At 41.9% G+C, this 17,215-nt stretch overlaps 1 protein-coding gene across 4 annotated transcripts in view; it reads right to left on the reverse strand.

The window, feature by feature from the left end:
• The window catches only part of LOC139535897 (bone morphogenetic protein 1-like), a 69,473-nt gene that overhangs the window by 10,687 nt on the left and 41,571 nt on the right, over window positions 1-17,215 (reverse strand). For all 4 annotated transcript variants that reach the window (XM_071335783.1, XM_071335794.1, XM_071335805.1 and 1 more), the window contains 3 exons: window positions 5,137-5,282; window positions 4,598-4,793; window positions 3,883-4,008 (listed from right to left, as the gene is read on the reverse strand). In XM_071335783.1, the coding sequence (XP_071191884.1) occupies window positions 3,883-4,008; window positions 4,598-4,793; window positions 5,137-5,282 (468 nt within the window). The remainder of the gene's footprint in view (window positions 1-3,882; window positions 4,009-4,597; window positions 4,794-5,136; window positions 5,283-17,215) is intronic.

The raw sequence follows: 17,215 nt of genomic DNA on the forward strand, positions 1-17,215 counted from the left end.
ATTTGACAGTGTGCTGGTATTGTCATGATATTTAAATTGATTGAGTGTAGTCTGGCCTATGATTGAGTGTAGTCTGGCCCAGGAGTGTGAAGGTGAACGGAAAGGCTCTGGAGCAACGAACCGCCCTTGCTGTCTCTGCCTGGCCGGTTCCCCTCTCTCCACTGGGATTCTCTGCCTCTAACCCTATTACAGGGGCTGAGTCACTGGCTTACTGGTGCTCTTCCATGCCGTCCCTAGGAGGGGTGCGTCACTTGAGTGGGTTGAGTCGCTGACGTGGTCTTCCTGTCTGGGTTGGCGCCCCCCCTTGGGTTGTGCCGTGGCGGAGATCTTTGTGGGCTATACTCGGCCTTGTCTCAGGATGGTAAGTTGGTGGTTGAAGATATCCCTCTAGTGGTGTGGGGGCTGTGCTTTGGCAAAGTGGGTGGGGTTATATCCTGCCTGTTTGGCCCTGTCTGGGGGTATCATCGGATGGGGCCACAGTGTCTCCTGACCCCTCCTGTCTCAGCCTCCAGTATTTATGCTGCAGTAGTTTATGTGTCGGGGGCTATGGTCAGTCTGTTATATCTGGAGTATTTCTCCCGTCTTATCCGGTGTCCTGTGTGAATTTAAGAATGCTCTCTCTAATTCTCTCTTTCTTTCTCTCTCTCGGAGGAGGACCTGAGCCCTAGTACCATGCCTCAAGACTACCTGGAATGATGACTCCTTGTTGTCCCCAGTCCACCTGGCCGTGCTGCTGCTCCAGTTTCAACTGTTCTGCCTGCGGCTATGGAACCCTGACCTGTTCACTGTGATTACTATTATTTGACCATGCTGGTCATTTATGAACATTTGAACATCTTGGCCATGTTCTGTTATAATCTCCACCCAGCACAGCCAGAAGAGGACAGGCCACCCCTCATAGCCTGGTTCCTGTAGGTTTCTTCCTAGATTTTGGCCTTTCTAGGGAGTTTTTCCTAGTCACCGTGCTTCTACACCTGCATTGCTTGCTGTTTGGGGTTTTAGGCTGGGTTTCTGTTCAGCACTTTGAGATATCAGCTGACGTAAGAAGGGCTATATAAATACATTTGATTTGAAAATTTGATTTGAATCTGATACGCTTTTCACATTGTTTTTTTCCTTTTTAATATTTTTTTATTGCATTCTATGACCCCAAACCCAACGCCTAGCTGTTCTGTGCTCTTTATCTTCTATTTGTTTCTTTCCTCCCACAGATGCTGCCATGAAGCGTTTCCCAGGTGCAACAAAGGGACAAGTGTGAACAGCTTAAAACTGTAAAATAGCTGAATTGAGAAGCGATGTGAGAAAAACATTTATAGGATTAAATTACGTTTGTGTTTTGTGTCGTTTGTTCTAATGTTTTATTACCATGACTAAAAATATCACTGAAATAATGCTCCCGTAACATATTAACACATATTGTTAACATGTATTGTGACATATATGTAATAACAATTTGAATACTACATGTGTCACACATATGAACTTATAAGTATTATACATACATGCAAATACAGTACCAGTCAAGGCAATGTCAGATTTATGAAAATGGCAATTATTGTATACTGTATTTCAACTTATGTGACATATGTACTTACAGTGCATTCAGAAAGTATTCAGACCCCTTCACTTTTTACACATATTGTTACGTTACAACCTTGTTCTAAAATTGATACAAATATTTATTTTCCTTATCAATCTAACCACAATACCCCATAATGACATAGCAACAACAGGTTTTTAGAAAACTGAAAAATCACATTTACATAAGTATTCAGACCCTTTACTCAGTACTTTGTTGAAGCACCTTTGGCAGCGATTACAGCCTCAAGTCTTCTTGGATATGATGCTACAAGCTTGGCACACCTGTCTTTGGGGAGTTTCTCTCATTCCTCTCTGCAGATCCTCTCAAGCTCTGTAAGGTTGGATGGGGAGTGTTTCTGCACAGCTATTTTCAGGTCTCTCCAGAGATGTTCGATCTGTTTCAAGTCTGGGATCTGGCTGGGCCACTCAATGGTATTCAGAGACTTGTCCCACTCCTGCGTTGTCTTGGCTGTGTGCTTAGGGTCGTTGTCCTGTTGGAAGGTGAAACTTCACCCCAGTCTGAGGTCCTGAGCAGGTTTCATCAATGATATCTGTACTTTGCTCAATTTATCTTTGCCTCGATCGTGACTAGTCTCCCAGTTCCTGCCGCTGAAAAACATCCCCGCAGCATGATGCTGCCACCACCATGCTTCACCGTAAGGATGGTGCCAGGTTTCCTCCAGACATGACGCTTGGCATTCAGACCAAAGAGTTTATTATTGGTTTCATCAGACCGGAGAATCTTGTTTCTCATGGTGTGAGAGTCTTTAGGTGCCTTTTGGAAAACTCTGAGCGTGCCTTTTACTGAGAAGGGGCTACCATCTGACCACTACCATAAAGGCCTGATTGGTGGAATGCTGTAGAGATGGTTGTCCTTCAAGAAGGTTATCCCATCTCCACAGAGGAACTCTAGAGCTTTGTCAGAGTGACCATTGGGTTCTTGGTCACCTCCCTGACCAAGGCCCTTCTCCCCGATTGCTCAGTTTGGCCGGGAGGCCAGCTCTAGGAAGAGTCTTGGTGATTCCAAACTTCTTCCATTTAAGAATGATGGAGGCCACTGTAGTCTTGGGGACCTTCAATGCTGCAGACATTTTTTGGTACCCTTCCCCAGATCTGTGCCTCGGAGCTCTACGGACAATTTCTTCGACCTCATGGCTTGGTTTTTGCTCTGACATGCACTGTCAACTGTGGGACCTTATATAGACAGGTGTGTGCCTTTCCAGATCATGTCCAATCAATTTAATTTACCACAGGTGGACTCCAATCAAGTTGTAGAAACATCTCAAGGATGATCAATGGAAACAGGATGCACCTGAGCTCAATTTCAAGTCTCATAGCAAAGGGTCTGAATACTTATGTAAATACATTTTTTCTTTTTTTTGTAACACATTTGCAAAAAATTATAAAAACCTGTTTTCACTTTGTCATTATTGGGTATTGTGTGTAGATTGCTGAGGAAAATGTTTAACTTAAACCATTTTAGAATAAGGCTGTAATGTAACAAAATGTGGAAAAAGTCAAGGGGTCTGAATACTTTCCGAAGGCACTGTATATGTACTTATGTGTGGATATATAAATAAGCATATATTGGCATATATGTTTCCACCATATATGCCCATAAAACATAAGTAATATACATATACCTTTTTTGCCATACATAACTTTTCCATATGGGCTCAGATGCCCATTAAAGCTTGATGGAGTGCTTTTCAAAATGTACAGGTCTTGTTGCTCTGAAATGTGTGAAAAGACTCTTTGCATGTATCCTAGCTTGTTCAAAATGCATTTAGCGGCTCCTTGTTCTTAATAGACCAGTGATGAAGTGGTCTGACTGTAATAAAAACACACTTTCCTCCGATAAAGGATGATTAAACCATTGTTGAGGTGGCAGAAGACACTGAGTATAAAAATGTAGCCTACAGAGGATGAAGACATACAGTACTATGCACTATTCTGCATACAATGGGCACAATTTCTCCATCCTCCAACGATGACTTATGCTCCACAGTAAGCATCTGGCACATTGATGTCCAAGTGATAAAGAATATCAACATTTAGTTAGAAGACAGGGACTGATGAGTGCTTCTCAGCTACACTAGTGTCAATATTGGGATATTTTTCTCCTGAGAAGCTCATTAATCAATTATGACAATAGCAAAGATGAATATTTTGTGATGTGAGACTGTGGATTGAGTTGTCTGTTACCTTGAGACTGTCCAGTGAGTGGGATGGTGAAGTTGTGTGATTCATTCTACATTGGTGTTTTCAGGAGATGGATAAGTAATAACCCCCTGCACTCACCCTCACAGCTGCGTCTGTCTGAGGCGAGCTCAAAGCCAGGGTCACAGGCACATCGGTAGCTGCCCAGGGTATTCACACAGCGCTGCTCACAGCGCCCATTATCAGGCTTACAACACTCGTCCATCTCTACCACCCACAGACGCCGTTGTGATATGCAATTAAGAAGAAGAAAGGAACCATCAGTTCTACTGCACATTGTATAACTACTTCCACTTCCCTCCCTTTGTATGTTCATCATAGTCGACCTCTTCCAAGTACAGACGTTGTTGTAATATGCCATGATGAAAGAAGAACGAGAACATTTAGCAAAGCATTCTAGGAAACCATAAATTCTACATCCTTCCCTTTATATTTTCAGTCCACAGAAATAAAGAGTTCATCATATACTCCATTTATATACTTCATCTCACCCAAAGGTCATGGCATCCCATGAAGGAATAACAAGTAGCATACCTTGGAACATTTTCAAAATAATAATGATGCAGCCCAAAATGTAACAGCAATTTGTCAAGTCAATGTTAATATAAATGTGAAGGCCTGGGATACAGTTTAATAATCAGAAGATGACTGCACAGATGTGAACGTGAACTCCTATATTACCACACATATTCTTTCCTGGTACCACATTTTACAAAGGATTTTTGTGCAAAATATTACCCAATCCTGTGTCATCATAAACATTAATCACGGATGGACACTATTCTTGACATCTGACCTTTGAAGAAGGTGGCAGCAAATCCAGCCTTGTTCACTGATCCATCAGACACAAATTTCATCCAAAGCTGGTTGGAGCTGGTCTTGATGTCGTCTGGTTTGTCATGGCCACAGAAGTGGCCCAGCAGTGGACTGCTCTCTGAGTTCCCATCTCTCACTTCCAGGTAGTCATAGGCACAGCTGTCATGCCTCTCAATCTATGGTAGAGATAAGGCAAGGAACATTGGGGAGGATGTTGACACAGGATGCCCAACTGTCCTACAAATTCACATCTCTGCTATGTCGGTTTTAAATATGATTATTTCGACTTAGCAGTATCCTCCTGTAAGTGATGAAGAAGAAGTCTCCATCACATCCTACACCATCACATCCTACATCTCCAAGTGTCTGGACTATACGATTGGCAGTAAGAGGATGTGCTGCATGGGCTGCTGTCATCCCAGATTGAATGCTGATTATTCCTCCTGCTCAGCAGTGTCTGGGTGTCTCGTACAGGATTGAGTGAAAATTACATTCCACTTCCCGCCTCACAGCCTTTACCTCAAATGACTGGAAGGAGAGGCCCACATGGAAATCCTGTGCTACTGTGACCTTCCACACGCACACTTTGTTGGGTCGGTAGTCGTCAGGGTAGTTGGGTGACTGGATCTGGCCATTGTCCCTGTTCACCTCTCCCCCACAGATGGCTGGTGAGAGAGGGAAGCAGAAGGAGGGGGGGTATAACTTCCATGAATTCTTCCAACAACAATATCAACTTCACCCTTTTCCCCTTCTTTTGAGATCAAGAGAATATAGTGATAAGCAAGAGTTTCTGTGTATAGAGCTTACGTAATTTGACTGTTTCAGAAAACAAAGGCTTTTTTCAGACACTAATAAAGGGAAGAAAATCTCTCTCGATATCTATCTATATATACAGTGCAATAAAATGCAAATGAATTACTTAAAAATCATACAATGTGATTTTCTGGATTTTTTTTTTAGATTCCGTCTCTCACAGTTGAAGTGTACCTACAGACCTCTACATGCTTTGTAAGTAGGAAAACCTGAAAAATCGGCAGTGTATCAAATACTTGTTCTCCCCACTATATATAGTACCAGTCAAAGCTTGGACACACCTACTCATTCAAGGGTTTTTCTTTTTTTTACTATGTTCTACATTGTAGAGTAATAGTGAAGGCATCAAAACTATGAAATAACACATATGGAGTCATGTAGTAACCAAAACAGTGTTAAATAAATCAAAATATAATTTAGATTTTAGATTCTACAAAGTGGAATTTGTCTTGACAGCTTTGCACACTATTGGCATTCTCTCAACCAGCTTCACCTGGAATGCTTTAACAGTCTTGAAGGAGTTCCCACATATGCTGAGCACTTTTTGGCGGTTTTTTCTTCACTCTGCGGTCCAATTTTTCCCAAACCATCTCATTTGGGTTGAGACCGGGTGATTGTGGAGGCCAGGTCATCTGATGCCGTACTCCATCACTCTCCATCTTGGTCAAATAGCCCTTACACAGCCTGGAGTTGTGTTTTGGGTCATTCTCCTGTTGAAAAACAAATGATAGTCTCACTAAGCTCAAACCAGATGGAAAGGCGTATCGCTGCAGAATGCTGTGGTAGCCATGCTGGTTAAGTGTGCCTTGAATCCTAAATAAATCACTGACAGTGTCACTAGCAAAGCACACCCACACCATCACACCTCCTCCTCCTTGCTTCTAGGTGGGAACCACACATGCGGAGATCATCCGTTCACCCACTCTTCGTCTCACAAAGAGAACAAAAAATAAAACATTTGGACATATCAGACCAAAGGACAGATTTCCACCGGTCTAATGTCCATTTCTCGTGTTTCTTGGCCCAAGCAATTCTCTTCTTATTATTGGTGTCCTTTAGTATTGGTTTCTTTGCAGCAATTCAACCATGAAGGCCTGATTCACACAGTCTTCTCTGAACAGTTGATGTTGAGATGTGTCTGTTACTTGAACTCTGTGAAGTATTTATTTGGGCTGCAATTTCTGAGGCTGGTAATTCTAATGAACTTATCCTCTGCAGCAGAGGTAACTCTGGTTCTTCTTTTCCAGTGGCGGTCCTCATGAGAGCCAGTTTCATTATAGTGCTTGATGGTTTTTGTAACTACACTTGAAACTTTCGAAGTTCTTGAAATGTTCCACATTGACTGACCTTCATGTCTTAAAGTAATGATGGACTGTCGTTTCTCTTTGCTTATTTGAGATGTTCTTGCCATAATATGGACTTGGTATTTTACCAAATAGTGCTATATTCTGTATACAGTGATTCCTCCTTTAAAAGTTGTGGGCTGCTGCAGCAGTCTGTGGCACGTTATTTAATTGTCAGCCATTTTTCTGTTAATGCGATTTAGTGGTAGTTTGACCACCAGAGGGCAACTTGGAGAAGCATTTGATAGTCTTCCATATTGGCATTACCAGAGAATTTCAACCCTTTTTTGTAATAACATAGTATATGGGATTGATTTTAAGAAATTTGGCTTAATTCATTTTATTAAAGAAATTCTATTCCGAGAAAAACGAAAAACAAAACTCTCAGGGTTTCCATTGGGATGGAATGGAAAATATGGCGCTGAACAATGTGAAGGTCCGGAGTAGGCTACAGCATAAGAGGATTAGAGGATTCTACATGTTTTGCCTTCATTAGACAACTTTGTTCCAATATTTCTGTAAATCAGTGATATTTATTCCTATAGTAATTCGTTATGCTTTTACATTTGGATAATAAAGCATTTTGAAGATATAATCCACCTGCATTTGTTTATTAGGTAACTGTGCACTCTGACAAGTAAACATAGCCTACAATACATAATGTAGTAAACATGGGAAAGTGCCTAATTCCTTACATAAGGGAGAGCAGGCCATGTCTGTATTAGAGAATTAGGGCACGCGGGAGACCAGGATTAAATTCCCCGATGCGGAGGAAGGAGTAGGCTGTCCTTGTAAATAAGAATTTGTTCTTAACTAATTCCATATGTGTTATTTCATAGTTGTGATGTCTTCACTATTATTCTACAATGTAGAAAATAGTAAAAAAATAAAGAAAAATCCTGGAATGAGTAGGTGTGTCCAAACTTTTGACTGGTACTTCCTTAATTAATTTGATTATTATTATGGTGTTTCTATTCCAAGAAAAACGAAAAACCCTCTAGGTTCCAGTTAGGATGGAATGGAAAATATGGTGCTGTACAACGTAATGGTCAGCAGTACAGTACTGAGCTATTTAGCTAAAGAATCCCTGTGTCGTGCGGGCAGGGCACGCAGGAAACCGGGGTTCAATTCCCCGATGGGGAGGAAGGAGTAGGCTGTCCTTGTAAATAAGAATTTGTTCTTAACTGGCTTGCCTAATTAAATAAAGGTTACACTAAGAGCTTAACATTTCTGTAATTTTTTAATTCTAGTCTAACCATTACCCAAACGGAGATTAAGTGAAAATAAAAATCTCATTGATTTATCAAGACCAGTCCCCATGCTTGTCTCAGAGCAGCGCGAAACGGTGCTAAAATAGTTGTAGGCTTTTGCTTCAAATCTTATTGCTTCTAACTTCAATATGCTCTTTAAATAAATAAGACCTACACCACTTTTAACAGCACATTACTCAACACTAATGAGACTCATTTAGCCTATGGTAGGTCTACAGTACATCTAAAAATAAAAATAAATCAATGACGTTGCTCTCCGCCGAGGATTCTAAATGAATATCTAAGGGGCTTTTATATAATTCTAAATTAATTTATAATAATAACATTCGCTTTGTTTAAAAAGTAACGATATTTTGGAGATTTCGTTTTCATTTAACCTAGAGTGAGCGAGAAAAAGGCAATTCTTGAACATAGGACATTCTCACCAATTTGTAAATAAAGCCAGTTTGTTATTTAGAATTATTTATTTCCAGAGAAACCTAACTTGATTATTTAGCAGACATCACTTGCTTATATTTAGTCAACACATATATCTTAAGAATATCATGGAATATAATTGAACATTTTCGTTTCTCCAAGCTTGTCTCAGAGCAGCGCGAAACGATGCTGAAATAGACGTCCACAGCGGGAAGGCCATATATAACGATATTTTGGAGATTATTTCGTTTTCAAAAAAATGATAGTGAGTATTGTAATCTGAATAAAGATCAAATTAATGTTTATAAAGGCCAAAATATAGCCCTGCTAATAGCCATAATGTACAACGTGACCGTGTGTTTGAAAGAGTATTTTCCAGTAAGCAACAATTTGTTTACCTTCATTAGACAACTTTGTTCCAATATTTCTGTAATTCAGTGATATTTATTCCCATAGTAATTTGTTATGGGTCCATAACTAAATAAACATCAGCATTTTGAAAGAGTATTTGTATCATTATTTTATTAACGAAAGCATAAAGATGCTGATGAAGAAATACAGTACTGTACAGTATATGCTTTTACATTTGGATAATAAAGCATTTAAAGCATTTAGAAGATATAAGCCACCTGCAATTGTTTATTAGGCTACTGTGCAGTCTGACAAGTAAACATAGCCTACACTACATACTGTAGTAAACATGGGAAATTGTCTAATTCCTTACATAAGGGAGAGTAGGCCATGTCCAGACTTTCTCGGTGACCTCAAGTACTCATTCCTCTTACAAACAAAGAACTTTGTGTCATGCAGGCCCAGGCATGGATCAAAGCTGGCGAGACATTCAATGACGTCATCTTCACAGACGAATCAACCGTGGCCCTTGAGCAATTTACTCAAAATTGCTACAGAAAAAAAGGAAGAAGATCAAGCAAGCCGAGTCCCAAGCATCCGCTCAAACTCCATGTGTTGGGGGCAATTTCTCGCCAGGGATGAGGCCCATATTAGATTTTTTTATGGTAAGTTTGGCTATTTACAAAGCAAAAGGTACATAAAATATTGTAGCCTCCACCTCTTGAACTGTTATGTGTTCCACAATAATTCACTCTTGCCTCCTTTTTCAGGTATCATGGCTCGAGATTTCTTTGAGGAAGAAATCATCAAGAGATATGCTGGACCCTATGTCAGAGAGGTTTTTCTGGGACCACATCATTTCTTTCAAGGTAGGATTATAGCAATATTTTGTTACGTTTAGGCCTATTTACATGTATATTTCTATTATTGTACCTAATGTTGACTGTTAGGCTAAATGTATTTTTTCTTCTCCAAAAGCAGGCAATGACCCAAAACACACTGCCGTCCGGGTTTGCATTGCAAATGATGGCATAAACTGGGTCAAGACGCCAGCAGAGTAAGTAGACCTTTATGTAGTAAAATAAAGGTTAAATAAAAAATAATTAAAAAAAGACCTACAACACCTACGGTAGGCCTACAGTATATCTAAAAATATTTTTGTTCAGCTCTACATGTAGGTCTCCTGATTTAAACCCGATCAAACTTGTTTGGCATCAACTGAACACATTCATCCATAACTCTGCCAAGCCGACAAGCAAAGATGAACTGGTCAAGGCCATCAAGATGTTTTGGCTAGAGAAATTGACAATACAACAATAAAATGTAGTTTAAATAAACATCCGCATTTGAATGTATTTTTTCTCGTTATTTTATTAACGAAAGCATAAAGATGTTGATGAAGAAATACTGTACTGCTGTTTTGAGTTAGAAATGTAACACTTTAGAGTACTTTAGCATCGAATACATTGCAAGTTAAAGGATTTTCACTACAGTAGCCGGGCTATAAAAAAGTATATTGTTCTGCTAATAGGAAACATTTGTATGATGGGCTACACCTGCTACAATACTACAGTAGACTTGTGAAAAACAAGTGTTTGAAAACCTGTTTTCAAAATGCCTCCAGTTGTCCATCACTACTGTAAATAAAAACACAGCATCTTGTTTACATTCTTTATTGTAACCACAATGTCACAAATAATTTGTATCTACCTGTCCAATTACTTTGAGTTAGGGATTTACAAATGTGCGCTTTTCATTATTAGTTACCATGTTTTAGTTCGAACGTGCCGACTTTTTTTCTTTAAATGATTGTTTTATGTAGGATGCTACATTTTTGACCAGTTGCAATTGTAAGTAGGCCTAATAAAAAAATTAGGCTGTTCAGCCTCATAGCCTACCTCAGCCAGTTAAGTTATGTTGTATAGGTCTAGGCTCCGAAGAAATAGACTCCAATTAAGCCCTCTTGTTGTTTGTAAAGTCAAATTAAAATGAAGATTATTGTTGAAATGAATAGCTCGACTGGTGTAGGTTTTCTCCATCTGTTGGTGTGCAACACTTGCATAACAAGTTACACTGAACCCAAACCGGCTGCGCACGTGCGCCATCGTACATAAATGTATTTTGTCCCCCTACACCAAACGCGATCACGACACGCAGGTTAAAATATCAAAACAAACTCTGAAACAATTACATTAATTTGGGTACAGGTCGAAAAGCATTAAACATGTATGGCAATTTAGCTAGTTAGCTTGCATTTGCTAGCTAATTTGTCCTATTTAGCTAGCTTGCTGTTGCTAGCTAATTTGTCCTGGGATATAAACATTGAGTTGTTATTTTACCTGAAATGCACAAGGTCCTCTACTCCGACAATTAATCCACACATAAAAGGGCCAACCGAATCGTTTCTAGTCATCTCTCCTCCTTCCAGGCTTTTTCATCTTTGAACTTATATAGTGATCGCATCTACACTTTCATAGTATTACCATGACAACCGGCAAAACAGCTCGTCTTTCGATCACCCACGTGGGTATAACCAATGAGGAGATGGGAGAGGCAGGACTTCCAACGCGATCTGCGTCAGAAATAGAAAGTAGTTCTATTTTAGCCCTTGGCATCGCAGACGCTCCTTGGCGGACGCGAGCAGTGTGGGTGCAATAATTGAATAACATTGATTTCTAAATTTATTTTGTGACGCTCGCGCACGCGACGTGTCCGGTCTGGTCAGCATGTTAGCTATATTTTCAGCACCAGCCACTGTTCACCTCCTATTGATTGCGCTGCGGTTGCCGCCAGTTGTTTTTTAAATTTAACCTTTATTTAACTAGGCAAGTCAGGTAAGAACAAATTCTTATTTACAATCACGGCCTACCCCGGATTTACCCTGGGCCAATTGTACACCGCCCTATGGCACTCCCAATCACGGTCAGATGTGATACAGCCTGTACTCGAACCAGGGACTGTAGTAATGCCTCTTGCACTGAGATGCAGTGCCTTAGACCGCTGCACCACTCGGGAGCCATGACCAATATATACAGTCGTGGCCAAAAGTTTTGAGAATGACACAAATATACATTTTTACAGAGTCTGCTGCCTCAATTTGTATGATGCCAGTTTGCATATACTCCAGAATGTTATGAAGAGTGATCAGATGAATTGCAATTAATTGCAAAGTCCCTCTTTGCCATGCAAATTAACTGAATCCCAAAAAAACATTTCCACTGCATTTCAGCCCTACCACAAAAGGACCAGCTGACATCATGTCAGTGATTCTCTCGTTAACACAGGTGTGAGTGTTGACGAGGACAAGGCCGGAGATCACTCTGTCATGCTGATTGAGTTCAAATAACAGACTGGAAGCTTCAAAAGGAGGGTGGTGCTTGGAATCATTGTTCTTCCTCTGTCAACCACGGTTACCTGCAAGGAAACACGTGCCGTCATCATTGCTTTGCACAAAAAGGGCCTCACAGGTAAGGATATTGCTGCCAGTAAGATTGCACCTAAATCAACCGTTTATCGGATCATCAAGAACTTCAAGGAGAGCGGTTCAATTGTTGTGAAGAAGGCTTCAGGGCGCCCAAGAAAGTCCAGCAAGCGCCAGGACAGTCTCCTAAAGTTGATTCATCTGCGGGATCGGGGCACCACCAGTACAGAGCTTGCTCAAGAATGGCAGCAGGCATGTGTGAGTGCATCTGCACGCACAGTGAGGCGAATACTTTTGGAGGATGGCCTGGTGTCAAGAAGGGCAGCAAAGAAGACACTTCTCTCCAGGAAAAACATGAGGGTCAGACTGATATTCTGCAAAAGGTACAGGGATTGGACTGCTGAGGACTGAGGTAAAGTCATTTTCTCTGATGAATCCCTTTTCTGATTGTTTGGGGCATCCTGAAAAAAGCTTGTCAGGAAAAGACAAGGTGAGCGCTACCATCAGTCCGGTGTCATGCCAACAGTAAAGCATCCTGAGACCATTCATGTGTGGGTTTGCTTCTCAGCCAAGGGAGTGGGCTCACTCACAATTTTGCCTAAGAACACCGCCATGAATAAAGAATGGTACCAACATATCCTCCGAGAGCAACTTCTCCCAACCATCCAGGAACAGTTTGGTGACAAACAATGCCTTTTCCAGCATTATGGAGCACCTTGCCATAAGGCAAAAGTGATAACTAAGTGGCTCGGGGAACAAAACATCGATATTTGGGGTCCATGGCCAGGAAACTCCCCAGACCTTAATCCTATTGAGAACTTGTGGTCAATCCTCAAGAGGCGGGTGGACAAAAAAAAACCCACAAATTCTGACAAACTCCAAGCATTGATTATGCAAGAATGGGCTGCCATCAGTCAGGATGTGGCCCAGAAGTTAATTGACAGCATGCCAGGGCAGATTGCAGAGGTCTTGAAAAAGAAGGGTCAACACTGCAAATATTGAGTCTTTGCATCAACTTTATGTAATTGTCAATAAAAGCCTTTGACACTTATGAAATGCTTGTAATTATACTTCAGTATTCCATAGTAACATCTGACAAAAATATCTAAAGACACTGAGGCAGCAAACCTTGTTGTAACTAATATTTGTGTCATTCTCAAAACTTTTGGCCATGACTGTACAGTTGAAGTCGGAACTTTGCATACACTTAGGTTGGAGTCATTAAAACTCGGTTTTCAACCACTCCACACATTTCTTGTTAACAAACTAAAGTTTTGGCAAGTTGGTTAGGACATCTACTTGTGCATGACACAAGTAATTTTTCCAACAATTGTTTACAGACAGATTATTTCACTTATAACTCACTGTATCACAATTCCAGTAGGTCAGAAGTTTACATACACTAAGTTGACTGTGCCTTTAAACAGCTTGGAAAATTCCAGAAAATTATGTCATGGCTTTAGAAGCTTCTGATAGGCTAATTGACATCATTTGAGTCAATTGGCGGTGTACTTGTGGATATATTTCAAGGCCTACCTTCAAACTCAGTGCCTCTTTGCTTGACATCATGGGGAAATCTAAAGAAATCAGCCAAGACCTCAGAAAAAATTTGTAGACCTCCACAAGTCTGGTTCACCCTGGGTAGCAATTTCCAAACGCCTGAAGGTACCACGTTGATCTGTACAAACAATAGTACGCAAGTATAAACACCATGGGACCACGCAGCCGTCATACCACTCAGGAAGGAGACGCGTTCTGTCTCCTAGAGATGAACGTACTTCGGTGCGAAAAGTGCAAATCAATCCCAGAACAACAGCAAAGGACCTTGTGGAGATGCTGGAGGAAACAGGTACAAAAGTATCTATATCCACAGTAAAACGAGTCCTATATCGACATAACCTGAAAAGCCTCTCAGCAAAGAAGAAGCCACTGCTCCAAAACCGCCATAAAAAAGCCAGACTACGGTTTGCAACTACACATGGGGACAAAGGTCGTACTTTTTGAAGAAATATTCTCTGGTCTGATGAAACAAAAATATAACTGTTTGGCAAGTGGGAAGCTTGCAAACCGAAGAACACCATCCCAAACGTGAAGCACAGGGGTGGCAGCATCATGTTGTGGGGGTGCTTTGCTGCAGGAGGGACTGGTGCACTTCACAAAATAGATGGCATCATGGGGTAGGAAAATTGTGTGGATATATTGAAGCAACATCTCAAGACATCAGTCAGGAAGTTCAAGCTTGGTCGCAAATGGGTCTTCCAAATGGACAATGACCCCAAGCATACTTCCAAAGTTGTGGCAAAATGCCTTAAGGACAACAAGTCAAGGTATTGGAGTGGCCATCACAAAGCCCTGACCTCAATCCTATAGAAAATTTGTGGGCAGAACTGAAAAAGTGTGTGCGAGCAAGGAGGCCTACAAACCTGACTCAGTTACACCAGCTCTGTCAGGAGGAATGGGCCAAAATTCTCCCAATTTATTGTGGGAAGCTTGTGGAAGGCTACCTGAAACGTTTGACCCAAGTTAAACTATTTAAAGTCAATGCTACCAAATACTAATTGAGTGTATGTAAACTTCCGACCCACTGGGAATGTGATGAAAGAAATACAAGCTGAAATAAATCACTCTCTCTACTATTATTCTGACATTTCACATTCTTAAAATAAAGTGGTGATCCTAACTGACCTAAGACAGGGCATTTTTACTAGGATTAAATGTCAGGAATTGTGAAAAACTGTGTTTAAATGTATTTGTCTAAGGTGTATGTAAACTTCTGACTTCAACTGTATATATATATATTTTTTTTCAGAACATTAACTGTGTGTATGTAGATACGTGTGTACGTAGATGTGGAGAGGTAGATACAAAGGATGTGTTGCAAGTTGTGTCATGTTTTGTCATTGATTATCATGTCTTGTCCCTGTGCTTCCCTTCTATTCGTTTCCCTCTGCTGGTCTTATTAGGTTCTTTCCCTCTTTCTTTCCCTCTCTCGCTCTCTCTCTCTATCGTTCCGTTCCTGCTCCCAGCTGTTCCTCATTCTCCTAACTACCTCATTTACTCTTTCACACCTGTCCCCTATTTTGCCCTCTGATTAGAGTCCCTATTTCTCCCTCTGTTTTCCGCTTCTGTCCTTGTCGGATCCTTGTTTGATGTTTGCTGTTCTGTGCCCTTGTTCCGCCCTGTCGTGTTTTTGCCTTCTTCAGATGCTGCGTGTGAGCAGGTGTCTATGTCAGCTACGGCCTGTGCCTTCCCGAAGCGACCTGCAGTCTGTGGTCGCGTCTCCAGTCGTTCCTCTCTACTGACGAGAGGATTTCAGTTTTCCTGTTTTGGATTTACCTAAGATAATATCCAGGAGTATCGTGTTTTGTTTAAGACTGGAATAAAGACTCTGTTTCTATTAAGTCACTTTTGGGTCCTCATTCACCAGCATAACAGAAGGATCCGACCAAGAATGGACCCAGCGACTACGGATTCTCGCAACACTGCCGTCGAGTTCCAGGGAGCAATGCTCGGCAGACACGAGCAGGAATTGTCTGCTGCTCGTCATGCCGTTGAGACCCTGGCCGCTCAGGTCTCCGACCTCTCAGGACAGTTTCAGAGTCTTCGTCTCGTGCCACCAGCTACTTCCTGGTCTTCCGAGTCTCCGGAACCTAGGGTTAATAACCCACCATGTTACTCTGGGCAGCCCACTGAGTGTCGCTCCTTTCTCACCCAGTGTGATATTGTGTTCTCTCTCCAGCCCAACACATACTCAAGAGAGAGAGCTCGGATCGCTTACGTCATATCACTCCTTACTGGTCGGGCTCGGGAGTGGGGCACAGCTATCTGGGAGGCAAGGGCTGAGTGTTCTAACGATTATCAGAACTTTAAAGAGGAGATGATACGGGTTTTTTATCGTTCAGTTTTTGGGAAGGAGGCTTCCAGGGCCCTGGCTTCCCTATGTCAAGGTGATCGATCCATAACGGATTACTCTATAGAGTTTCGCACTCTTGCTGCCTCCAGTGACTGGAACGAGCCGGCGTTGCTCGCTCGTTTTCTGGAGGGACTCCACGCTGAGGTTAAGGATGAGATTCTCTCCCGGGAGGTTCCTTCCAGCGTGGACTCTTTGATTGCACTCGCCATCCGCATAGAACGACGGGTAGATCTTCGTCACCGAGCTCGTGGAAGAGAGCTCGCGTTAACGGTGTTCCCCCTCTCCGCATCTCAACCATCTCCTCCCACCGGCTCAGAGACTGAGCCCATGCAGCTGGGAGGTATTCGCATCTCGACTAAGGAGAGGGAACGGAGAATCACCAACCGCCTTTGCCTCTATTGCGGTTCTGCTGGACATTTTGTCATGTCATGTCCAGTAAAAGCCAGAGCTCATCAGTAAGCGGAGGGCTACTGGTGAGCGCTACTACTCAGGTCTCTCCATCAAGATCCTGTACTACCTTGTCGGTCCATCTACGCTGGACCGGTTCGGCTGCTTCCTGCAGTGCCTTGATAGACTCTGGGGCTGAGGGTTGTTTTATGGACGAAGCATGGGCTCGGAAACATGACATTCCTCTCAGACAGTTAGGGAAGCCCACGCCCATGTTCGCCTTAGATGGTAGTCTTCTCCCCAGTATCAGATGTGAGACACTACCTTTAACCCTCACAATATCTGGTAACCACAGTGAGACCATTTCCTTTTTGATTTTTCGTTCACCTTTTACACCTGTTGTTTTGGGTCATCCCTGGCTAGTATGTCATAATCCTTCTATTAATTGGTCTAGTAATTCTATCCTATCCTGGAACGTTTCTTGTCATGTGAAGTGTTTAATGTCTGCTATCCCTCCTGTTTCTTCTGTCCCCTCTTCTCAGGAGGAACCTGGTGATTTGACAGGAGTGCCGGAGGAATATCATGATCTGCGCACGGTCTTCAGTCGGTCCAGAGCCAACTCTCTTCCTCCTCACCGGTCGTATGATTGTTGTATTGATCTCCTTCCGGGGACCACTCCCCC

The sequence above is a fragment of the Salvelinus alpinus genome, chromosome 1 (genome assembly GCF_045679555.1).
Source record: "Salvelinus alpinus chromosome 1, SLU_Salpinus.1, whole genome shotgun sequence".
Classification (NCBI taxonomy): Eukaryota; Metazoa; Chordata; class Actinopteri; order Salmoniformes; family Salmonidae; genus Salvelinus; species Salvelinus alpinus.